The 27,170-nt window shown below is 47.4% G+C and overlaps 2 protein-coding genes across 2 annotated transcripts; both read left to right on the top strand.

The window, feature by feature from the left end:
- Positions 1-3,747: 3,747 nt before the first annotated feature.
- Positions 3,748-8,657, top strand: LOC135804496 (uncharacterized). The gene is made up of 2 exons (XM_065318378.1): positions 3,748-5,875; positions 6,854-8,657. Exons 1-2 carry the CDS (start codon positions 3,941-3,943, stop codon positions 6,875-6,877), a joined length of 1,959 nt encoding a protein of 652 aa, XP_065174450.1. The 5' UTR covers positions 3,748-3,940; the 3' UTR covers positions 6,878-8,657.
- Positions 8,658-11,453: 2,796 nt separating this feature from the next.
- Positions 11,454-21,525, top strand: LOC135804495 (uncharacterized). The gene is made up of 4 exons (XM_065318376.1): positions 11,454-14,600; positions 16,881-17,207; positions 17,949-19,073; positions 20,291-21,525. The coding sequence occupies exons 1-4, from the start codon at positions 12,330-12,332 to the stop codon at positions 20,594-20,596; spliced, it is 4,029 nt and encodes a 1,342-aa protein (XP_065174448.1). The 5' UTR covers positions 11,454-12,329; the 3' UTR covers positions 20,597-21,525.
- Positions 21,526-27,170: the final 5,645 nt, after the last annotated feature.

Genomic DNA, 27,170 nt, shown 5'->3' with positions numbered 1-27,170 from the left:
ACTGTCTTTGCAGTGATCATGGTGATAAGTAAGTTGAGCTTAGTAATACTAATACAATGTAGTACTAGTAGCTAGTAGGTGCATGCAGCGCAGTGACGCTTTCACTGCTAGTACTAGTAGATCTACATGATCTACTACTATACTAGTACTAGTAGTAGTAGTAATGCTACTAATGGTATGAGTCAGGATCCCGTGCAACCGTAGCTGTGACACAGATAAGACACACAGACAGTCAGTCCAGGCTTCGCTACAGACTAAGTACAGTGGTTAGATCTACAGATAAGAGAGATGCACTCGACCTGAACGTGCAGTAGACCTACGCTACGCGCACGCATGCACGCGTGTTTCTGGGCACTCAGCTAGCTCAGCTTTCCCAGTAAACTGGTACCAGGGAGTCGTAAAATACGTATTTTACGACTCCCTGACTGGTACATGGTACTAGCTAAAGAACTGCACGCGGGTACCTGGTGTGCCGTGTACGCTAGTTGCTTATTCAGTTTTGGTCTGTTATGTGTTGTGGTCACGTATTCACCTATTCACCCTGTTCAGTGTTCTAGTAGTGGTGCCGGAGTGTGAAACTCCCAGACTCTAAACAATTATTATTATTTGAGCCTTGGAGTTTACATGTACATGTACCTTGTGTACGTTGCACTGACACAGTCTGACAGTGGTCTATACAAGGGTCAAGGGTGTCGGTATCCGGAAATAATAACAGTTTCACTAGAATACTGGTAGCTACATGTCATTGTAAGTGTAAGTGAGCACTAATCTTATTCATACGCTTACATGTATTCACAGCTAGCTTCTGAAATCTTCCTTCCCTGTGCGACTCCAGAATGGTTATGGTGAATCGTTGGTGATACGATGATTCAGCTATCCATATCCATATCCATATCCATACACATGTACACTGTACTAGTACTGACAATTATTTCTGTACTAAGTACTACAATCATGTACATGTATATGTACAAAAGCCATTGTACACGGCATGTACATGTATGTCAGCCAAGGGACTGTCCGCGACTTCGCCAAAGCATCTCAAAATTCTGAGCCAAATGACGATGACGGATGTTATGGCATACCCTCTATTGTTTACCTTTCAAGCGTTCACTGCTTTCCCCTTTTCAGAATTGTTTTATCCTTGGCCTAAGACCCGTGGTTTCTTTGGGCATTGTTTGCTGACAGCGTGGTCCGGGTACATGTACAAATCGTTGAGGCTCCATATTTTAAGGCAAAAATTAAAATTTCACCAGTTGTAGTCTTCGGGGTGCTGAGTCGAATGGTCTTGGTCCGAGGAAGCTGAGACACTCCCTTCCTACTTGAATCCCAATCGAACTCGCGCACTTCCACCGAAACTGGGTGACTGCGCCCTACTAGATGGGGATTTGTATGTAAAATGTCACTAAAAGCGCCATTTCGTTCTTATAAAAGCACGGATGACCGCGATTGGCCCATATGTTGTAGTCTTTTGGACGCTGAGTCGACTGGTTTTGGTCCGAAAAGGCTGCGATGCAGCGTTCCTCCTTTATTCCCAATCGAACATGGTTGAACAAGCGGTCACGTGCTGCTGCGTACGCCAGTCACCTGCAGGTGGCCTGGTCAGTGGTCACCGTGCCTGCAGGGTACAACTTACTAGCCTGTTTGACCTTTTTTGGGTGCAGTCCTGCCACTCGAATTGAACCTTGGTGTGAAAGTAAGTTGTCGCCTGCTGGCGTGGTGACCAGGTGATTTGGGCACCCAGGAGCACGTGACCGCTTCTTCAACCACGTTCGATTGGGAATAAAGGAGGAACGCTGCATCGCAGCCTTTTCGGACCAAAACCAGTCGACTCAGCGTCCAAAAGACTACAACATATGGGCCAATAGCGGTCATCCGTGCTTTTAATAATAATAATAATAATTCGCGGGATTCGCGTTGGCATCGCTTGAATGTTCAGAAACACACAAACTAGCCTTCGCTTCCGCAGGCCACCACTATGCCTATGCCTTGCACACCTGAGTGGCGAATGCAGACCTCACAAGTGAGTCAGGGGAGAGTAGGTGAGTCTCTCAACCAATCGGGCGTGTAACGGCCCATAACCCTGTAAACTGCATCCTTGTTACCCTCACTCCGAGCTGTGAGTACCCAGTTGACCGTGGGTGTCGGCGCAGTTCACCACGCGTAAAAAGTCTTTACTCACGTAAAAAGTCTTTACACGCTCCCTGCTACCAGCGCGGGTCTCGAACTCGGGACCTCATGATTCGCAGGCAGGCCTGCAAACCAATCGGCCATATGCGTGCTTTTACAAGAACGAAATGGCGCTTTTAGTGACATTTTACATACAAATCCCCATCTAGTAGGGCGCAGTCACCCAGTTTCGGTGGAAGTGCGCGAGTTCGATTGGGATTCAAGTAGGAAGGGAGCGTCTCAGCTTCCTCGGACCAAGACCATTCGACTCAGCACCCCGAAGACTATTTATTTATTTTTATTTATTTATTTATTTCACTCAACTCGTGGTTCATGACCAATTGGCACGCAAAGTGCGAGAGAGGGGTGATAGCCAACCACGGCAAGAAAAGAAAAGAAAGGAATATAGAAAAAGAGAAGAAAGAAGGATAGACAAGAATCCAGCAATGAGATCCTATCGTACTACATTATGCGATCGGAGTGCATTTTTAAAGCTGGAAAGACATTTTGATGTCTTAACATGCTGGGGAAGTTGCAGCCAAAGGCTGTAGGACAAAAACAGAGGAGAGTTGGTAAATGCGGCTGAATTAGCACAGGGAAGTGAGAGACTATTACGAGTGGACCGGGACAGAGAAAACCAATTGAATACGGAGAGATGAATGGGAATTTTACCTAGGTGAATTCTGTGGATCAAAACGCAAAGCTGCTGTTTGCGATTATCTTGCAGTGGCTGAGTATTGCTGATACAATAGAGCTCAAGACTAGGAAATAAACGCTGCTTGTTAAACAATATTTTAAGAAGAGATTTATGTTGGATTTCAAGTTTGTTCACAAGATGTTGACTTAGACTACTACTACAACTGGTGAAATTTTAATTTTTGCCTTAACTTCCCCTTTAAAGTACAACAAAGTGATAATTATGTATCCCCGCATGCCAAGTATAATAATTATGAGGATTTCGCGAGCATAATGAGAGAAGCATAATTCCATGATTTCGCGAGCATAATCCGCCGGAGCCTACCGAATAGGGATTTGGGGAAAGCCTAAGGGTCCATGCGTGTACCATAATTTAATTTTGACCTTGGCTAGAGTTTGCAGTAGCACGATACATGATTGTGTACATGTACATGTATGGTCCTGGTGAAGTCGAAACATTTCATCTTCGCAATGCTACTGAAACTGTGAAACCATCCTAACGTTGACGTTACTGTTGATGCCTCTGATACAACAGGACTCATAATGGCATGTAGATCTACATGGACATGATTGTCATGCAAATGTATTATTATTGCATGACCCGTTTTGTAGTGTAGTGAAGCCTGAACTGAAGGACTATTATTATTTGTTAACGATTCTCCAAAAGTTTCGGACAGTACTCGATCAGGTGTGAAGAGAGTACATGACGTACATGTATAACCTCCCAACATTACGGGACCCCCAACACTACAGTACAAGGGGCTCTTGTCGTCTTGATAATATTAATATTATTATGACGCAACAGAAGGGAATTCCCCAGAGCGAGTACCGAAAGAGTTTCGGACAGTGCTAGATCAGAACGAGCATATTAATAATATCATTCTTGGCAGGTGAAGTAGGTTCTGGTCCGTGACTTTTCAATCACAGACTTGCATTTCAGTTGAACGACATGAGTGCGAGCTGAAACGGTGGGTGAGAGATTTGGGCGATTCAATAGTCAGACTCAAGTCTATTTCTTCGGCTCTTCCCCTTCAGCCACTCAAAATAATTATTTCCTTTTACCCTTAGCGGCGCAATGGCAGCTTTGGGGAGTACGACGTCGGGTGATAGGACTCAACCGGAGTTAGTCATTAGAAATCTACCGCGGAGAACCAAGTCCAAAAGCCTAAAATCCGAGATGGAACGACATGGCGTCAAGGTTTTGCGTTGCCAGATCAAGAAACCAAAGAGTAAACGTCCGTATGCCTTCGTGCGGGTCGCTAGCCGTGCAGATTGTGATCGAGCTCTGGGACTCAATTGCTCTATGATGCTCGGCGATCGCCTGCTGAAAGTGGATAAATCAGTGCGTGGAGGGCAGAAAGTTATAACAGAGCCGATCGACTTGGAAATCCACCGTCTGCAGTCGTTCTCAATCGGTGTGTTCTTCCTGAAGCAAAGCATGTTCCTGCAGCGATGGTCTTCACTGGATGGCAACACTAGCATTTCAGGAGATATCAAGTGCACTGTGAACTTCAGGAAAGGGGAGATTCACCTGTGCTTCATGACTGACGAGCACGAGTACAAAGTCCAGTTCTTCTTCAAGGACATGCAGTATTTCCTGGATCTGAGGGTTGATGACTTACCCAGTGATGCTGCAGCTGCGTCCTCTCGCTGTGCATCGCATGGTCTTGTTCTGGCCTTCTGGAATGCACCGCTGGTGTTCAGAAAGGACAGGGATATACCCAGGCGGCAGACTGCAGCCAGTGACCTTGCTACCCGGTTGATTATGGAGAATGCTTTTGGATTTCTTGATGGCGATGAGGAGGACGACGACGACGATGATTCCTTTGGGCTTCATAGCACTGTGATGGAGCATAGTTTTTTAGAATTTCTAAACATGTTGGAGTTTGATGCTGATGATGGGGAGGATATGTACCACGAAGACTACTTCTTTCTAGCTGGAGATGTGGAAGAGGAGCGAGACTGGCGTCGTACAACTGGGATGTTTACCCAAGACCCGAACATCCAAGGCCAATACTTCCATTACCTGCTGACGCCACAATGTGAAGAAGAGTTTGATGCTATCATCAAGCGCATGAGGAAGAACTACGATGGTTACGAGCACTACGATGAGCTAGCTCGTATCCGACGGCTTAATTCCATTGATCTCCTGAGCCGTAGCCAATATGCAACGCTTGCCAGGAGAGTTCCATTTCAGCTCATGTTTCTTGTCGAGGTAATGGTGAGTGATGGTCTGCTGTACCGAGAGCTAATGTCGGAGCTGTTCTTTGAACTACTCGAGCAGCCCAATGCCTATCGCTGCCTGCGTCACTATCAACAGAGCTACTGCTACTACCTGGATCAGAATGGCGAGGTCATGGAGGATCCTGCTGAGGACTTTCTCAAATCAATAGATCTTATTCACGAGGGTGGCAATGTGGGCAATTCACCACAGGACGACTTCGCGGTGGATTGCTCGACGGACGATCACGTCATGGTTCACCATGCCACCATTACACCACTGCTCATCTACTGCTATGGCCCATACCTGGACACACCGAACCGTGTGCTAAGGCACTACAAGCATCTGTCAGATCGCTTCCTGCGTGTGAACTTTGCCGATGAACACCGTGAAAAGCTGAACGTGGGCAAAGCCAGCCGACCACTTACAGAGATTACTGACTTCATCAGGAAGACGCTCAGTGAAGGCATCGATGTTGCGGGTCGGCACTACGACTTTCTGGCCATGTCCAACAGTCAGCTGAGGGAGAACAGTTGCTGGTTCTTCTCGTCTGACACGGAAGCACGACGACCGTCTGTCACAGCTGCTGACATCCGGAACTGGATGGGGGACTTCTCCACCATCAAGAATGTTGCCAAGTACGCTGCGCGCATGGGCCAATGTTTCTCCTGCACGAGCACCTCAGGCAAACTCACCATCGACGGATCAGAGTTTAAGGAAGTACCGGACGTGAAGACTAGGGATGGAAAATACACATTCTCGGATGGCATCGGCATGATTTCTCCATCTGTAAGTCGTGTTAGAGATTTATCCACCAGCACAAACTAGAAAACGAAACGAAACGGGACTACAAAAAATAGCGTTGTGGGAGAGCACTGGCAGGATAACATGTACCTACTCCTGTGCCTGTGCATGGATTAGATCGGGGTGGATGAATGGATTGGTGGATGGATGAAAGGATTGGTGGATGGATGGATTGGCAGGCTATTGTTTCATCTTTTTTTATTTTAATTCCCAAAGGCAGACAGGATCATAGCCCAGCAATATGATAGCGAAGGGTGTTTGTTGGGGGGGGGGGGGGTGATGACATTGTATGTACATGTATGTCGTGATAGAAAATGTTTATAAGGAGGCATTGAAAACCAGAAGAACGACAACAGACTAGACTAAACGCAGGCAAAGTGTTGTGTTAGTGTGCACTCTAATTGGGTAGAGACGGTAAGCACTAAGTAGTGTCATAGTAGAGTCAGCCAGGTATTGTTCAGGAATGCATTTATACACTCATACATGTACATGTACATCGCAACAATGAGGCAGGGCGGTTTAATAGACTAGACCTAGTGAGCCAAAATGGAACTATTACATGTACTTCCGAGATCAACGCCATAAATACTGCAAGTTGCGCATTCAATACACACACCATTGGCACAGGCTAGGTATCTTAAAAACGTTTTCATTGCCATCTCTTCTGAAGGATTTACTGGAAAAGGTAATTCAACGAGTAACAGTTACACAATATAAATACTCAAAAAGCCGTGAGGTGAAATAATACAATAGTCAATGTGAACAATGAGAGGTGAGAACAAAAGCCAGTAATCTGATCTAAGTGTGCTGTTGCTGTTATGTGCTGTTGCTGATATGTGCTGTTTCTGGTACTGTAGCGGCCTGACTCTGACGCTTACGTCACTATCACATTATAAGCATGCGCAAGGAAATAAATCATTCTCTTTGGCCTCAACTTCTTTGTTGTCTGGTTGGCCATTGTAGCCGTCGTCTAGGGCCCGACGTTAAATCCTAAATTGGTGACCCCGACGTGAGCCGGAGAGCAGAGCGGAGTATTTTCGTCGTCCCTGATGTCCACTGCCCCATCCTAGATGCCGACTTTCCGGTCCACTTCGGTCTCTCCGTTGACGTCCGCAATGCTCAGCTCCTGACTGATTGCACAGGATTGTCTGTCTCTGCTAATCACGTTGCCACCCCAGTAGTTCGCTCTGCACCAGCCAATCTACTCGTCACAGCATCCCCAATCAGTACTCCGCTCTGCTCTCCGGCTACCCTGACTTGGTTTGACCGACTATGCCAACTCGCCTGTCAAGCATACCGTCCTGCACCGCATCGTCACTACCGGCCACCCTGTCCGACTTTCCTGCCCACTTCGGTCTCTTCGTTGACGACCACAATGCTCAGCTCCTGGACCGACTATTGCCAACTCGCCTGTCAAGCATGCCGTACTACACAGCATCGTCACTACCGGCCACCCCGTCCACGCTCTGACACGTCCTCTCGCCCCCGACTGACTCGGCATCGCCAGAAAGGAGTTCCAGCACATGTTTGAGCTCGGCATCATCCAGCCATCCTCCAGCTGCTGGGCATCACCCCTCCGTATGGTACCCAAGAAGTCCGGCAACTGGCACCCCTGTGGACATCGCCTCCTGAATACCTCTACCATACCTGACCGCTATCCAACTCCACACTTGCAGGATTTCACGGCTCGCCTCCATGGCACCACCGTCTTCAGCAAGATCGACCTCGTCCGCGCATACCACCAAAACTGGTCCACCATGATGACATCGCTAAGATGGCTGTCATTACGCCGTTCGGCCTGTTTGAGTTTGTCCGTATGCCCTTCGGTCTGCGCAACACCGCCCAGACCTTCCAACGCTTTATGAACCAGGTACTCATTGGTCTTCCGTTTTGCTTCTTCAACCTGCACGACCTCCTGATCGCCAGCGCTACGCCGGAGGAACACGAAGATCATCTCCGTCAAGTCTTCCAGCGTTTGGTCGACTTTGGTCTCGTCATCAATGTTCAGAAGTCTGTCAGTTCCCTCCCTCGACTTCCTGGGGTATCATGTCAACTCTACTGGCATCCTGCCCATTGGCTGCTCGTGTGGAAGTGATCCGTGCTTTCCGACAGCCCACCTCCATCCGCAAACTGCATGAGTTCATTGGCATGGTCGCCTTCTACCACCGGTTCCAGCATCAGCTCACTGCCAAACTCGCCCCGCTTCACGCCCTCCTAGCTGGTCGACAGAAGAAAGCAGGTCCGTTACCCTGGACTGAGGATGCTGTCACCGCATTCAACACTGTCAAGAACGCATTCTCCGAGTTAGTCGCCATGCACCATGTCAACCCGTCGGCTGAAGTTCGCCTAGTGACCGACGCCTCTGACTGTGCCGTTGACGCAGTCCTGCAGCAACGCGACGCTGGTGACAGGCTCCCCATAGCCTTCTTCTCACGGAAGCTTAAACCCGCTGAGACGCGGTACAGCACGTTTTTTCCGTGAGTTACTCGCTATCTACCTTGCCGTGAAACACTTTCGCCATAGCCTGGAGGGTCGACAGTTCCACAAGCCCATTACTCATGCCATCAGCTGACATTCTCAAAACCATGGCCCTCGTCAACTTCGACACCTCAGCTTTATCTCTGAGTTCACGACTGACATTCGCTATGTACCTGGTATCGAGAATGCTGTCGCCAACGCTCTCTCTCGTCGTGATCAGGCCGATGTTACCATCGCTAGCGTCGACACTCTTGACCTAGCTCAGCTAGCAACTGCTCAACACGACGATGCTTAAAGGGGAAGTTAAGGCAAAAATTAAAATTTCACCAGTTGTAGTCTTCGGGGTGCTGAGTCGAATGGTCTTGGTCCGAGGAAGCTGAGACGCTCCCTTCCTACTTGAATCCCAATCGAACTCGCGCACTTCCACCGAAACTGGGTGACTGCGCCCTACTAGATGGGGATTTGTATGCAAAATGTCACTAAAAGCGCCATTTCGTTCTTATAAAAGCACGGATGACCGCGTTTGGCCCATATGTTGTAGTCTTTGGGACGCTGAGTCGACTGGTTTTGGTCCGAAAAGGCTGCGATGCAGCGTTCCTCCTTTATTCCCAATCGAACATGGTTGAAGAAGCGGTCACGTGGTCCTGGGTGCCCAAATCACCTGGTCACCACGCCAGCAGGTGACAACTTTCACACCAAGGTTCAACTCGGGTTCAACTCGAGTGACAGGACTGCACCCAAAAAAGGTCAAACAGGCTAGTAAGTTGTACCCTGCAGGCACGGTGACCAGGTGACTGGTGTACGCAGGAGCACGTGACCGCTTCTTCAACCATGTTCGATTGGGAATAAAGGAGGAACGCTGCATCGCAGCCTTTCGGACCAAAACCAGTCGACTCAGCGTCCAAAAGACTACAACATATGGGCCAATCGCGGTCATCCGTGCTTTTATAAGAACGAAATGGCGCTTTTAGTGACATTTTGCATACAAATCCCCATCTAGTAGGGCGCAGTCACCCAGTTTCGGTTGAAGTGCGCGAGTTCGATTGGGATTCAAGTAGGAAGGGAGCGTCTCAGCTTCCTCGGACCACGACCATTCGACTCAGCACCCCGAAGACTACAACTGGTGAAATTTTAATTTTTGCCTTAACTTCCCCTTTAACTCGCATCTCTGGTGGCATTTCATAGGCGAGCGATACGGGACGGCGCAATAAATAAATCATTCTCTTTGGCCTCGACTTCTTTGTTGTCCGGTTGGCCATTGTAGCCGTCGCCTAGGACCCGGTGTTAAATCCTAAAGTAATGTTAAAGTGTATGTTTGTCGATCTGGTCTCGTGCATGTAGTCAGCGTTATTTGCGTGTTTAATATGGAGTCAATTTACATCTTCACTAAACCGGTCTTGTGTAAACAAAAGAAGAATCTGTTCACCTTTTAAAGAGTTATAAAGCGCACAGTCAGTCGGCGGGAAGAGCAAGCTCTAACGTTTGGAGCAGTGACCTTCTTCTTTTAAAAACCTTCCAGTCACCTTCTCCATCATGCAGGTGTCTTATATTGGGTATACATGTATAAATCCCAGCTATAAACCCCATAAACACAATTACATGTATAAACCCCTTTATACTGAGCTTGTATACAAACTCCCATCTCTCCCCACACAACACTCCAGACTTGTATTTTGCATATAACAGGTACTTCGATGACGAGAATATAAACTGGTATATAAACTGGTGTATAAACTGGTGTATAAACCGGTATATAAACTCCTTTTTTTTTAGGATCACACTAGGGGAGTTTGTATATCAGCTCAGTATAAGCATAATATAACCTACTCAGTTGAATATGGGAAATATAAACCAATATACAAACCTCGGCTTCGCCTCGGTTTGTATACAGGTTTATATTTCCCATATAATCAACTGGTTAGGTTATATTATATACATATACTAGTACCCCATGTATATACCGTTGCCCCGGAGGTAGGGCAGGCCTAAGAGGAGTTGACTGTCAGTGTGTATGAAAGTCAGCATAAGTAGAATACATCCCACTAGTACGCTTGTTTCCCACCTAGTACCTTCCAACCCGGCAAATATTTAGATTTTGATAAAAACGATTCAAAGCCTCTCAATTATTTTGTAATACTTGACGTATAGATATAAGGCCACACTGAAGAAGGTCTGTGGTTCGACTCACCCGACCGACCGTACATTTTTCAGCCCGACCGTAACTTTTTTTCGGCGGGCTGTCGTGTGACTGACGTAGACGTGGACTGAACACGTCCACGTCTACGTGTTGTGCAGCGTGAGTCTGCGGACGCAGGCGCTAGGCTAGGCGGCTCCTTTTGGACTTGACTTGTAGTTGTACTGCAGTGCAGTGCAGTGAGTGGTACGACTGCTGCCTTGTGCTGGTAGTAGAGTCTACTCATACGACCACCGGCAGACTCGCGAGACTTATTAATTTTTGAAGTGACCGTCCGGTTGAGAGTGATTGCCTCGTTCCAGATTAAGGACGGCCTTCTGTTTTGGGATGAAGGACAGACGAGATTGCACTTTCCTCGTGTATTGGGAACGATATTTCACCTGTACCGGTAAGTATTAGTTGCTGCTCCATGTGTGCAAGCACAGGAAGCGTCGATGGAAAAAGCCCATGTATTCGTGCACGCCGACACCAAACTAGCAATACATGTACCGGTACATTGTACAATTTGTACTTCGATTGAGTTCGAAGTAGTTCCCGAACTTACTTTCAACTCGCATCGTTCTTCATTTGCTTGATGATTTGGACAGTCAGAGTCACCGCTTGAAGTTATTCTCTTCTCGTTCCAGAGCTACACAATGTTTCAAAGTATTAGCCAGTGATCCCTTTATACAACATGTATGGCATAACACTGCGTAATAATGCCGATGTACTGGGTGTCTAAAGGCAGTACAGTGTATTTACATGTACTAAAAAATATATTTAAAAAAAAAATCCGCCCGCCCGCCCGTAAAAAAAATGTCCATGTTAGTCGAACCACACACCTTCTTTAGTTTGGCCTAAGAATAATAATAACAGTTATACTTTCACACAAAACAAGCTCGGTGCAGCACCAATCATGGCAGGGGAGCCCGACCCTCCACCATCGCCAACTCACGGAGCATGTGAACCATTTTGTGAACTGGACGGTGACGGGCCGACCGAGCACCCCTGACACACAACACAGCGGAACGTAGCAGCGCGAAAGACACCCGACAGCGATAGTAACCCATCAACGACGAATACACTAGTACGCTTGTACTCTTGGGATGTATTATACTTATACATGTAGTGTACCTATTGCATGGACGGTTTTGTAGTGAAGGACTAATAATTTATATTATTTTTTGCCGACCCGGCCAAGGGTTTCGGACAGTGCTAGATCAGAACTAGAAGATCATCTTGGCAACTACTTGGCAGGTAAAGAAAGTACAGTAGATTACGTGACTTTTGTATGTACCGGCGGTATGCCTCAACAGTAGGGAATTCCCCGGGGCTGGTACCAAAAGAGTTCGAAAGAGTTTCGAACAGTCAGTGCTACATAATAGATGTAACAAGAAGATCATCTTGGCAGGTGAAGTAGGTTCCGTGACTTGTCTTTTGTGCAATCATGATACAGTGTAAACCTGCTTTCAAGCCATCAACAAGAACACTCATGACGTCATGTAGTGTAAGATGGTCATGCCTTAACCGAAAGGAATTCCGCAGAGCGGGCACCAAAAGAGTTTCGGACAGTGCTAGATCAGAAGGAGAAGATCATTCTTGGCCGGCAGGCGAAGTAGGTTCCTTGACTTTTCAATCACTGACTTGCATTTCAGTTAAACGACATGAGTGCGAGCTGAAACGATGTAGGCGAGATTTGTGCGATGCAACATTCAGACTCAAGTCTATTTCTTCGGCTCTTCACCCTTCAACCAATCAAAAAAATTAACTTTTACCCTTGGAGGCGCAATGGCAGCTTCGGAGAGTACGACGTCGGGTGATAGAACTCAACCGGAGTTGTTCATTGGAAATCTACCCCGGAGAACCAAGTCCCAAGTCCTAAAATCCGAGATAGAACGACATGGCGTCCACGTTTTGCGTTGCCAGATCAGGAAACCAAGGAGTAAGCGTCCTTATGCCTTCGTGCGGGTCGCTAGCCGTGCAGATTGTGATCGAGCGCTGAGATGCAAGTTGTCCATGATGCTCGGTGGTCGGCTATTGACAGTGGCTAAATCAGTGCGTGGAGGGCAGAGAGTTATCACGGAACCGATCGACTTGGAAATCCACCAGCTGCAGTCATTCTCAATCGGTGTGTTCTTCCTGAAGCAAAGCATGTTCCTGCAGCGATGGTCTTCACTGGATGGCAACAATAGCATTGCAGGAGATATCAAGTGCACTGTGAACTTCAGGAAAGGGGAGATTCACCTGTGCTTCATGACTGACGAGCACGAGTACAAAGTCCAGTTCTTCTTCAAGGACATGCAGTATTTCCTGGATCTGAGGGCTGGTAACTTACCCAGCGATGTTGCCACTGCATCTTCTCGCTGTGTATCGCATGGTCTTGTTCTGGCTTTCTTGAATGCACCTCTGGTGTTCAGAAAGGACAGGGATGTAGCCAGTCGGAAGACTGCAGCCAGTGAACTTGCTACCTCGATTGTGGAAAATCCTTCCGGATCTCATTATTGTCATAATGATGTGGAGTGCGATGACGACGATGATGAGGAGTGCGATGACGACGATTATGAGGAGTGTGATGATGAGGGAAAGGAGTACGATGACCACAATGCGGAGTACATGTACGATGGTGAGGCGGAGGAGGAGTACAATGACGACGATGAGGAGTACATGTACGATGATGAGGAGGAGTACAGTGACGACAATGAGGAGTACATGTACGATGATGAGGAGGAGTACAGTGACGACAATGAGGAGTACGATGATGATGACGAGGAGGAGGAGTACGATGATGAAGATGATGAGGAGTACGATGATGATGACGAGGAGGAGTACGATGATGAAGATGATGAGGAGTACGATGACGACGAGGATCCCTATAGATTTCATGCTTATCTACACAAGAAGCATAGGCTTTTAGACTTTCTGGAAAAATTGGAGTTTGGCGCTGATGTTGATGATGGGGAGGATCTGTACCATGCAGACAATTTCTTTCTAGCTGGAGATGTGGAAGAGGAGGGTGATTGGCGTCGTACAACTGGGACGTTTACCCAAGACCCGAACATCCAAGGCCAATATTTCCACTACCTGCTCACACCACAATGCGAACAAGAGTTTGAAGCTATCATCAAGCGCATGAGGGAGAAGTACAATGGCTATGTGCACTATGATGCTCGAATCCGACGGCTTACATCCAAAGGTCTCCTGAGGCGTGACCAATATGCAAAGCTTGCCAGCAGAGTTCCATTCCAGCTCATGTTTCTTGTCGAGGCAATGGTGGGTGATGGTCTGCTGTACCGAGAGCTAATGTCGGAGCTGTTCTTTGAACTACTCAAGCAGCCCAATGCCTATCGCTGCCTGCGTCACTATCAACAGCGCTACTGCTACTACCTGGACCAGTATGGCGAGGTCATGGAGGATCCTGCTGAGGACTTTCTCAAATCAATAGATCTTATTCACGAGGGTCGCAATGTGGGCAATTCACCAAAGGACGACTTCGCGGTGGATTGCTCGACGGACGATCACATCATGGTTCACCATGCCACCATTACACCACTGCTCATCTACTGCTATGGCCCATACCTGGACACAGCGAACCGTGTGCTAAGGCACTACAAGCATCTGTCAGATCGCTTCCTGCGTGTGAACTTTGCCGATGAACACCGTGAAAAGCTGAACGTGGGCAAAGCCAGCCGACCACTTACAGAGATCACTGACTTCATCAGGAAGACCCTCAGTGAAGGCATCGATGTTGCTGGTCGGCACTACGAGTTTCTGGCCATGTCCAACAGTCAGCTGAGGGAGAACAGCTGCTGGTTCTTCTCGTCTGAAACGGAAGCACGACGACCGTCTGTCACAGCTGCAGACATCCGGAACTGGATGGGGGACTTCTCCAACATCAAGAATGTTGCCAAGTACGCTGCGCGCATGGGCCAATGTTTCTCCTGCACGAGTACATCAGGCAAACTCACCGTTGACGGATCAGAGTTTAAGGAAGTGCGGGACGTGAAGACCCGGGATGGAAAATACACATTCTCGGATGGCATCGGCATGATTTCTCCATCTGTAAGTCGTGTTAGAGATTTATCCGCCAGCACGAACTCGAGAGGAAATTTTTTAACAACCAATATGAAAAAGATTGGATGCATATCACATGCTATGCAGAATGGTACGATTGAACTTTTAAGCAAAACACCCTTCTTGTTAAAATCGCTAGAAGTTCACGGTAGTGAAATCGTAGGTGATGTTCAAGTAAACTACCCATTCATTAGCCGCTGTTAGGCCTTGTTTGAATTTGTTGTGACTATGGGGAAAAGAAAATTAATGTACTTCAGAAGTACATTGTACATACTATAATTATATTTTGTAGTCACGTTTCTGTAAAAAAAATAATCACAATTATTATTCACTGGTTTGAGGGAAAGATGCAAACGGGAACGGTCTGCAGAAATAATTGACTGTCACCGCCAGGATTCGAACCAGGGACCTTCGCTTGAGGCCAGCGATGCGCTAACCACTGACCTATGGTGTAGTCGGTGTAACTCACACTTCCCACACAGGCGGGTGGGAACCAGCCCTCACTGTTACCCACACACTTCACGTACAAACTAGCATGCCCCAAGTCATAAGATATTCACTGGTTTGAGGAAAAGACACAGGCGGGAAAATTCTGAAGAAAAAATTGACTGTCACCACCAGGACTCGAACCAGGGACCCTCGCTTGTAGCCAGCAATGCTCTAACCATTGAGCTATGGTGTAGTCGTCAACCCAGCAGAGGCCGTTCAACATTCTCTTCAGACTTTGTAACTTAAGGGGGAAGTTAAGGTTAAAAATAAAAATCTCACCAGTTGTAGTCTTCAGGGTGCTGAGTCGAATTGTGGTCCGAGGAAGCTGAGACGCTCCCTTCCTACTTTAATCCCAATCGAACTCGCGCACTTCCACCGAAACTGGGTGACTGCGCCCTACTAGATGGGGATTTGTATGCGAAATGTCACTAAAAGCGCCATGTCGTGCTTATTAAAGCACGGATGACCGCGATTGGCACATATGTTGTAGTCTTTTGGACGCTGAGTCGACTGGTTTTGGTCCGAAAAGGCTGTGGTGCAGCGTTCCTCCTTTATTCCCAATCGAACATGGTTGAACAAGCGGTCACGTGCTCCTGCGTACACCAGTCACCTGGTCACCGTGCCTGCAGGGTACACATTTCTAGCCTGTTTGACCTTTTTTGGGTGCAGTCCTGTCACTCGAGTTGAACTCGAGTTGAACTTTGGTGTGAAAGTTGTCGCCTGCTGGCGTGGTGACCAGGTGATTTGGGCACCCAGGAGCACGTGACCGCTTGTTCAACCATGTTCGATTGGGAATAAAGGAGGAACGCTGCATCGCAGCATTTTCGGACCAAAACCAGTCGACTCAGCGTCCAAAAGACTACAACATATGGGCCAATCGTGGTCATCCGTGCTTTTATAAGAACGAAATGGCGCTTTTAGTGACATTTTGCATAGAAATCCCCATCTAGTAGGGCGCAGTCACCCAGTTTTGGTGGAAGCGCGCGAGTTCGATTGGGATTAAAGTAGGAAGGGAGCGTCTCAGCTTTCTCGGACCAAGACCATTCGAGTCAGCACCCCGAAGACTACAACTGGTGAAATTTTGATTTTAGCCTTAACTTCCCTTCAAATTTCCTGTGAATCCACACAGGCGGGTCGGACGCAGTCCTCACTGTAATCCACACACTTCACGTACACTCTAGCACGTTCTGATTAATTTTAGTTTAATGGAAACGTGACTACAACAAAATAGGATTAGGGAGATCACTGACAGGATTGTGCAATGTATGAAAAGTGGCAATACAATGTACCTATTCTTGTATATGGGCATGGATTAGGTGGATGGATGGGTGGATGGGTGATTAATGGATGGGTGATTAATGGATGGGTGGATGGATAGGTGGATGGATGGATGGGTGGGTGGGTGGATGGATGGATGGTTGGATGGTTGGATGGTTGGATGGTTGGATGGATGGGTGGGTGGATGGATGGATGGATGGATGGTCGGATGGTTGGATGGATGGGTGGATGGATGGATGGATGGATGGATGGATGGATGGGTGGATGGATGGATGGATGGATGGGAATTATCCTAACTGATCTTAAATTTTGAAGCAATTTTACAATAAGTATTACGATTACAATCAGGCTCTCCTCCTCTTCTCGTCCATACGTCCAAGCTCCACAGCCGTCTGAGAGCGCATGGAGGAAAGAGTAGGAGAGATTGTTGCAGTATTGAACAGCCGAATGGTACCGTTCACACTATTTTAAGTATTTTGATGATTCTTCTTTTCTTTGCAGTTCGCTAAGGAGGCTGCGCTAGTCGTGCCAAACCTGAAAGGTGGTGTCCCATCTGCTTTTCAGATACGCTTTGCCGGCTACAAGGGCATGGTGGCAGTTAACCCTGACATGGAAGCACACCTGAAGCTGCAACTACGTCCCAGCATGCGCAAGTTTGAGAGCAAGCACCTGCAGCTGGAGGTCATTCAGGCATCGCGTCTTCTGCCTGGTCATCTCAACAGGCAGATCATACTCCTTCTCAGCACACTGGGCATTGACATGCGCGTCTTCATTGACCTGCAAAAGAAGATGACAAGCAAACTGGACGACTGTGTACGGAATGAGCAGGTCAGTCCTGAAATGTTACATAAGAACATGGTCTTTGTAGGATGATCTTGCAGGCAATGCCCATTTCCGATTTGGCCGGGTTAATTTGTCAGTATTGCAGGGAATCAGCAAAGCCATCCCTTTGGTCCATTGATGTGACAAACCGTTGGTACTTGTCAAGCCGCTCCATTCTGTCCTCGATGCCTAGCACCATTGCTGCACCCTCAGCCTTGGCCTCAGCGTTGATAGCTTCATGACCCGCACCTGGAGGTGGCATGTACTTCTTCGTGATGTTAGTGCATAGCAAGGGCTTGTACTGGGCACCTGACATGCGATACAGATTGCGGGTCATGTCGGCTGAAACAGTCACGTCCTCACAGTTCCTTTTGTCTTTGATGTCCGTCTTCAGCCTGTCTTTCAGGTCGCATATGACTGTGTCCATTGAAAGTAGCAAGAGCTGTTGTACTAGTTCTCAATGCACAGGGCACAATATTTTCACACATACAGTGGTGAATGGAATTCGATCAATCGAGTCGATGCTACGCCGCGCGCTGTGCAGCCCTATACCTGCGAAAACTGGGATGTTGATTGGTGCTGGGCGCAAACTTGGCTCAAGGATTTCATTAAAAAGCACTGTAGAAGAGGCTCATTGCCTGAGGATTGCCACAGATGTTAAACTTTGAAGTACGACGCAATCCTCATTGTCTTTGTCTTCTTATTAAATACATGATTGTGTCTAAATCCTTGTTTATCTTTCTGCAGGTTGCAATGAATTACATCGCCAAAGAACATTGTCTAAGTGATGTCACTGCACCTACTACACTCCTGCACACAATGATGAAAAGTGGCGTCCGCTTCCCAGAGCCCTTCCTGGAGGCAATGATGCTTGCGTATCGCAACTCTCGACTGGCAATGCTCGAGGAGAAGGCGCGCATCTTTGTGGAGGACGCTGCCTGCTTGCACGGAGTGCTGGACGAAAGTGGCTTCCTGGACTATGGCGAAGTCTACATCTGCATTCGCGACAACGATGGCCTTCAGAAAGTGATAACTGGACCGGTTGCTGTGGCCAAGAACCCGTGCCTACATCCTGGCGACGTACGTGTCCTGATGGCTATGGCTGCACCAACGGCCGGGCACAGCTTGCACATGCTGGAGAATTGCCTGGTATTTCCGCGACGAGGAGTGCGTCCCCATCCGGACGAATGCAGTGGCTCGGATCTGGACGGTGACACATACTTTGTGACCTGGAATCCGCACTTGATACCAACGCAGGTCCAACCACCCATGGAGTACGCGGGCAAGCAAGCCCAGGAAGTCGACCGGGTGACCATGGAGCATATCTATGACTTCTTCGTCAAGTACATGCAGAACGACTCTCTGGGTGTTATCTGCAACTCACACTTGGCGCTCGCCGACTTAAGCGACCAGTCTGCCAACGACCCCGTCTGCCTGGAACTGGCGCAGATGCAGTCAGATGCCGTCGACTATCCAAAGACTGGCGTGCCAGTCGAGTACGACCCAAAACGACACTCACCAGCCACGTACCCAGACTTCATGAAGAAGCGCGACAAGGAGGAGCACACGTCAAAGAAAGTGCTCGGTCGTCTCTTCCACGACGTCCACCAGTTCCACAAGAAATGTTCACCGCAGACGAGTGGTAGACTACGAATCGAGCATCACCGTGACTTCTTTGATGCAGATCTCAACGTCGCCGGCCATGAGGAGTTTGACGAAGAAGCCCGTCTGTGCAAAACCGACTATGATGCAGCCCTGCGGATGATCATGAACAAATACCAACTGAAGAAGGAAGAAGAAGCTGTTGGCGGGTTCTTTATCAAGCTGCCCCGCTCCCAACGACAACGCTCACTGCATGATATACAACAAAAGGTATGGCAGATAGATGTAAGAAAGAAATGTGCGAGAAAACAATAGTGCGCAGTGTGAATTGTACTTGATTTCCTCACAGACATTAGTTTCATCCCATGCAGTTATGCCGGGTGCCAAAGAACTGTGGGCGGGGGGGGGGGGGGGGGGGGGGGGGGATCAGCCTCGTAACCTGGACCGTCCTCATTTTCATGTAGAGCAATCTATGCCTGCGGTAGTAAAGTCACCAGGTCCTTGCATATATCGCTATGCTGTGCCTGGTGTACTTCTAGCCTGTCCTGCCTTCGGCACTGCGTTACATTTCTCAGGGCAGTTAGACACGCTAGTACGCTATGGTCACTGCAGCTTTGACCATACCACTTTTTGCCCCGGGTACCCTGCGAATCAATTTTAAAAATGCACTGTTTTTGACTCTAAATTTCGAAACTTTTCAGCAGAGTCCTACCCAACGTGTAAATTGTGCCTCAGATGGTCGACCATGCCACTCTAAAATACCCTCCCGTGCCCCTGGTTCCAGCATGTACATGTATTTCACCAGCAATAGCCATTCCATGTACAGAAGTACTAAGGGGAATAATGGCCATTCCATATATGGCAGTACTAAGGGGAGTTCTACTGTAGCCATTCCATGTTCTTCCAGGTCAGACTCAGGTACCATTTGGGCTGAAATTTCATTTACGCAATACTCTCTTCTAATTTATACAACAGAGAGGTTCCATTCTAATTTATAAATAAATGACGCTTCTAATTCTTTCGATATGTATAGGACATTGACCGAGACGAGGTCTACATGTATATTGGAAATATAGGCCGAGTAAAAGACCGAGGTCCGCCGAGGTCAATATCCTATTTATCACGATTCCTTTTGCCATAACCCCTAAATTTGATCCTTTAGGAGCTATTTTAGCCTTTTTAGTATAGCATTTGTACTGCAGTGTACATAGGATGTTGGCTATTTTGGGTACAAGACCGTAGATTTTTCTTCCCATTCCTTTGAACGGTATAACAGCCAGACATCTCTTGATATCCGAATTTCCTGGACATAAATGTGCCTGTACACACATTCTGGAAATGAGGTCAGTGGGGATTATTTGAGAATGCGCGCTGCACGCCTATATGCAGAAATTACTATTAACATTTTAAAGAAAGAAAAGATCCACTGCAATGAACTGCGTGAATCTCCGTGCGCGTTTGCTATATAATTACCCTGCTGTGCACAGGTGCGTCAGGAGGCAACGCGGCTCAGGCAGCACTATCTAGACGAGGAGTTTGGCGACGTTCCAGAGAAATACCGCGGCGGCAGCGAGACAGCGTACCTACATCGCAAGGCATCCGCTTGGTACACCGTAACATACCATCCTCATTACACAAGCAGTCGCGGCGATGGATCCAGTCATAGCCGTACGCCCCGGAAGGGTTACCGCCCAGAACTGGTCAGCTTTGCCTGGATCCCGTATCAGTACCTGTGCGCCATCAAGAAAGAGAAAAGAATGCAGAAGCAGAAATTGCATGTGGGCCGCCATTGATGCACTGGGCGCTGACATCGGCACAGCAAAGGAATCTCCTTTTGTGGCACTGGCTCTCTTGTTCCAGGAATGGAGTTATCTCCACTACTACAATGCTCACTCCACTATTCACTGCCGGATACTTGCTTGCGTCTTGATTTTTTGAATGAATATCTTGATTTTTGAATGTCGATAAAGAATGTTGAAGGAGATGATTTTCTCTAGCTCATGTGCACGTACACGTTCCCGGGTATTGGCCCAGTAGAATCTTTCCCAATCATTTTGACTTTTGCCGACACTTCTGCAGACATGGCCAGGCTAGACACGGCTACGTTGTACTTGATTGTGCCATGATAGTCAATCAGCAATATGACCACTGTCATTTGCAATCTTTTCCAATGGAGCTATGTGGCACCACATCAGAAGCAGCATGCTTGGTAATCACCCGGATCAAAAGTATTGGCCTCCCCTACCCCTCTCCCCCCCCCCTCCCCCCCCCCCACCACCACCCTGGCAGCTTTACCATACTTCTAATGACCCCCACTGGTACCAAGTACATGTAACTGTATTCTGCTTGCCCTAGCGTTTTTGATCTGCTCACGTTACTGCTAGTAATCTGTTCCGATAGACCACCTGTTATCAGCAAATTGTCACAAAACCAGCTCCTCATTGCTTACTAGTACTGTAGTTGGCATTGTCACAAAGAATATGTTTTCTTAAAAAAATACTATTGACTCAACATCTGAGTTTAACTCTTCAAAGTCTGACAATCTGACATTTCTGATAAATATTTCTACAAACCTGCTTTTTGTCGGTGGTAGACTGGCTATTTTTAATCATATTTTTGATGCTCCTATCCTTGCCAGATTTGGTTTCATTTTTAGTGCCACACTGACTCTGATCAAGTTATAAGGCCAAACAAAACGGGCCCTGGTCACTGAGTCTGGAGATTGCCGCGGTGTAGGCCCTGTAGGGCTGATGCATAGGAAGCTAATATTAATTATTAGCATTTCCTCAACAGGCCAGTAGACTTTTGAATGTTTGGTTCACTGAAAGATCATGTCACCTGAGCTGTACATACATGTACATAATAGGGCTTGAAAGTGCTACGCCACAGCATAGCAACGATTAAATTGTTTCCAAAATTCAAAAATTGGATCCACTTGGATCCAGTTTTTGTTTGGATCCAAGCACATTTCAAGCGGTCTTACTCACAGCAAGGTGATGTAGCCAGTGACACTGACTGATTTGGCTAATAGGAGCGGAGTGACACCTGGTGGCGAAGTAAAAGTCACACATGCATACGACATGAGTGGGTTGCTATGCACCCACATACTGAGGCAATAGCTGGGTTGGAAGGTGGGAACCATCACCAACTGTGGTCGATTCCTCGTCTTCTTTATCCAAGTCATTCTTTTCCTCCTCGCGGCGTCTCTTGGTCCTTCTTGGTGGGTTACCCTTGTTCTCCGTGCTCTCGATTCCATTCCCGTCCTCCACATCTTGGCAAGTACCTGCGACACCGTGACATGTCGGTCGCTCTGGTCCCTGTCAGTCACTCAGTTCCTGTAAGCGACGTGCTGCGGCTCTATTCTACATTGTTAGGTATAGCATTTGCTAGTGGCTTCGTCAGCAAGTTTCTTGCCAAAAATTTCCATGGCGTTCAATAACTCCTTTTTCGTGAATTCCTTCCTAGAATCCGAAGCTGATGTTGATGACAGGATAAACGTTCCCAACGCATTGTGTATCACTGCAAGACTGGAGCGAGTGGACTCCGGCAAATCCTTCCAGACCTTGCTGTACTCCTTGAGAGCCTTGAAGTAATCGTTTTCTGAGTGTCCGAAGCTTTCCCGTGATCAGGAGCCTCATAACGGAATAATCTCCTGAAAGTTTAGCAGTCACGTTCCAGCCCCTGGTCCAAAGTGCTTGTATGTTCTGGTTTAGAGGAGACCTGAATTCATACACATTTTTTTCCAATGGAGATCGTGGTGATGGGCCCACGCTCCCTTTTGGTACGGATGGGCAGTTATGTTGCTCGAATCCCGTGCCATCAATGAGAACAAGGTTGGGTCTCTGGCTACAGCGCTATGAAAGCAGTATGCAAGCTCTACCTCTCCATGAGCGGTACACCAGGGGCAAGTGAGGGACCAGCTTTGGAACATCTTGCTCCGGCCTAGAGCTTGCTGGTATCGTTCATGCGAGTCGAAACGTTCGTGTAGGAATTTCGTTACATTTTCTAGTGCCCCACCAAGAACATCCTTCATTTGAGTCAGTAGCCAGGCGGCAGCTTCACCTGCGGTCAGCTTCTGACGATGGAGCAAAAACCCGGCCCTGTTCCACAGAATGGCGAGACCGGACGTTTCATGTAGCGTTGGTGCTAAGCTGGCTAATAATAATAATAATATTCGCGGGATCCGCGTCGGCATCACTTGAATGTTCAGAAACACACAAACTAGCCTTCGCATCCGCAGGCCACCACTATGCCTGTTCACCTTAGTGTCGAATGCAGACCCCACAAGTGAGTCAGGGGAGAGGAGGTTAGTCTCTCAACCAATCGGGCGTGTAACGGCCCATAGACCACCCTTTTCAGGTGATCTACGGATATTTCCCCTAGTTTGAGGGGATTATGGCTCATAATCCTCTCAAACGAGGGGATCTCATATCCACAGGAAATCCTGTGGATCCCCTCGGACGGTGGGTCGGACCCAGTCCTTCTACCAGCATAACCATAATCCCCGCGGCGCTGCGCGCCTTGGGGATTTGAAAAATAATCCCCTCGGAACCGTGCAATATCCTATACATAACCCTGTAAACTGGAGCCATGTCATTCTCACTCCGAGCTGTGAGTACATTACCCAGTTGACCGTGGGTGTCGGCGCAGTTCAACACGCGTAAAAAGTCTTTTTTACACGCTCCCTGCTACCAGCGCGGGTCTTGAACTCGGGATCTCATGATTCGCAGGCAGGCTTGCAAACTAATCGGCCATATGCGTTGTGCGTTGCGTCGTTAAGCTGGATAGTTGAACAATCAATCGACATTAGTGGTGGATTACAAATCTTCGGAACGGATTTAAAATGGAAGACCTTGTTCGGATAAATTACTGGTAGCAAGCCTGTAGGTGTCCGGAATTAAGTTTGATTCCAGGCTAACTACGCAAATGGAGAATAATACAGAGTTTTCGCAGCACTGATGTAGGACGTGTTCAAAGAAGAACTGAGTTGATAGCGTTGCTGCATGCATGGACAAAAACAGCCAGACAACGGGAAATAGCCTTAAATATAAGATTTCAACTCGGATGGAGAGCCAAGGATGCACATTTTGACTCACCAGTATCCTGCTTATAATCGCTAGTATTGGACAAAACGGATAACTATTACTTGTAAACTTATGGTCCTCTCTTTTTTTAATTTTAAGATTTCATTGTGTGCTGTTTCAGGCTTGCTTTAGAACAGTAGAGTATGTACGTGTTACTTCGAAAGCTTTAAAAAACACTTTCCTTCGATCTATTCAATACAGTTCGCTTAGACTTGTGAGGGACTATAGATAAGTTCAAATACCTTGCTTTTTAACCTCATAAAAGAGAACGTAGACTCAAGAGAAGAACTTTGAATTGACCAGCCCAGAACAGTTCAATTCGAACCCGTTGGGGCAATGTAAAGTTGTCATCGGCTATAGAGTGACGGGGTGTAATGATATATCGGTCAAAGTGATATCGAAAGAAAAATACATACTCAGCAAGTGCTTAATAAGAATAGACTCGGATGGAGAGCCAAGCTGATAAGCCGCCCATATCTATGTGTCGAAAGGATCGTTGTGTGGAAACGGTGCTTGTTACTGCTGCTTATTTTCCGCCTAAATAATTATTATCATACTAGTAGTCGAAGAACAGCACTGTGAGGTGTTCGACTTAGCATCGTTCATGTTCGCTTAGCTTTCCCTCCAATTGACCTTTGAATCTTCGGAGCCACACAAGTTGTGTGGTATGTTACTATGCGTGCAAAAACGCCTGACAGGAAGTGTAGCCCTGGGCACACACCTACACCGGGACGGCCGGCTCGATTCAGCCTGGCAAGCCTGTATCCAGATAATAGTTAACAATGCGATCGATATAATTTTATTATATCGATCTCACTGTTAACTACTGTGTTGGTGAGCCAAGTCAAAAAATTATTACCCTTTATTTCAGGATTACCCAGTCCATCGAATGCACCAGGTCCGACAGTTCATGTACTTTCTAGCGTAGACTACAAAATTTAATGTTGAGGAATGCAATGGTCAAATCTTGCTGTGCCTTTGGTCTACTGGGCATCCCGCTTGCTAGATGATCCCTTGATGGCACCATGCGATACATCAGCTGAACATTTCTCAGGACGGATATGTGGTAAGCCAGTAAACAGAGCCATTTCCTCATCAGGTGATCGGGTTGGTGCAGAAGTAGAATTATACTTGTCGAAATTCCGTAGACGCGAGTACAGAGATCTAGACAAGAACTCTCTCGAATTTACTAGTGCTGCACTCTTGGCATCCACAACTAGTAATAAAGACAAAACAAAAACAAAAAACTGCGCCCCCGGAGGAGAGAATGTTTTCGGGGTAACGGCCTCTTTTACGGGCAAGATAAAGTCATGTAGATGTGAAAAAATAGAGATAGCATGAAAAGAAAGAATAACATTCCAGTACCGGTACAATACATTGGAAAACTCCAAGAAGGTCCACTTAAAACAAACGAAATTCAGTTTTCAATGGCCTACCCCAGCACCATCCTGTGTCGACAGGCCAGTCAGGCGCCTTCTGGACCCACGTAGCCGGAGGTCGACTGCATGGAAGGAAAGAATGAGTACATTCTGCTAACAGAAATAAATCAGGATAAACATCGCTTGGACACCAGCACCACCCTGTGTCGACAGGCGAGGCAGGCGCTTTCTGGCCACGCGTAGCCGGAGGTGAGTACATTCTGCTAACAGAAATAGGTCAGGACAAACACCACTTGGGACCGTCAGATAAATTCACCTGGTCCGAGCCAGCCGAGAAAAAACCCTCGCGCTGAAGGACGCATGAATGAGGGATTGCATGAATGTATAACCCCAAGTGGCAACATGGCAGCATGAAAACAGGCACAACATATCTACAACCAAGAAAGAAGGGGAAGAAGATGCGCAGACATGAAATGAGTAATGGGTGCTAGCATGGCAGGCATGTTTGAAATGGTGGTACTGGGTTATATCATACACGTCGGATGGCAGGGTGATTCACAAAATCAACCCGCCGGCGGCTGGACGGTCATGGCCTTATCGGATTTGCTAGTTGCTTCGTCAACAAGATTCTTGCCAAACATTTCCATGGCGTTCACCAATTCCATTTTCGTAAATTCTTTCCTAGAATCCGAAGCTGATGTCGATGACAGGAGAAACGCTCCCAACTCATGGTGTATAACAGTTACTGCAAGATTGGGGCGAGTGGACTCCGGCAAATCCTTCCAGACCCTGTTGTACTCCGTTACAGCCTCAAAGTAATCGTTCATCTGAGATGTCTGAAGCTTTCCCGTGATCAGAAGCCTAATAACAGAATGATCTCCTGAAAGTTTAGCAGTCGTGTCAATACACGCCCTGGTCCAAAATATACCGCCAGCTGGCGCAAACCTGAGTTCATGCACATCTTTCCAGTGGAGGGCGTGCAGGGTCTGCTGATGGGCCCACGTTTGAACCGGACGGCCAGTTGCGTTGCTTGTATCCTATTGAATCAATAATGTCAAGATTGGGTCTCTGGCTACAATGCTATGAAAGCAGTGTGCAAGCTCGATAAGTCTCCATGAGCGGTACGCCAGGTGAGGCACCAGCTCTGGAACATCTTGCTCCAGCTTATCTAAAAAATCTTGCTGGTACCCTTCATGCGAGTCGAAACGTTCGTGTAGGGTTTTCGTCACTTTTTCTAGTGTCCCACCAAATACAGACGTCAATAGGGCGCTAACTTCTTCTAAGGTCAGCTTCTGACCTTGGACAAGTAACCTCTGTATGGCGAGACCCGACATGGTATGTAGCGTTACTGCTAAGCTCAATTGTTGGGCAGGCAATCGAGATCTTCGTTGGAGGATACTTCTTTGGGACGCACATGATAGAAGATCTTGTTCGGATAAATCACTGGTAGCAAGCCTGTAGTTGTCCCAAATCAGGTTTGAATCCATGCTAGCTACGCAAATGGAGATGTACACATTTCTTGCAGCACTGACGTAGGACGTGTTCAAAGAAGGACTTAGCTGGTAGCGTTGCTGCATGCATGGACAAAAAAAAACAAGACAACGGAAAATCACTTTTAAAGGTATACGACTGCGTTGTACGGTTTAGCAGACCTGCATCAGAACAGTAGAGTGACTCACGCTTTCCTTCCTCTAGTCACAAGATCTATTCAATAGGAATATAGTTCGCGTAAACTTGTGAGGGAAGAACGTTCAAATAACATGCTTTAGCCTAGTACAAGAGAAAGTAGACTCAACAGAAGACTTGTGACTTAGAACTGACGAGCACAGAACAGTTCACTTTGAACCCGTTGGAGCAATGAAGAGTTCGTATCGGCTATAGAGTGACGGGACGGGGTGAAAGTG

The sequence above is a fragment of the Sycon ciliatum genome, chromosome 1, assembly GCF_964019385.1.
Source record: "Sycon ciliatum chromosome 1, ocSycCili1.1, whole genome shotgun sequence".
Taxonomy (NCBI): Eukaryota; Metazoa; Porifera; class Calcarea; order Leucosolenida; family Sycettidae; genus Sycon; species Sycon ciliatum.
This window is presented reverse-complemented; position numbering and strand designations above follow the sequence as displayed.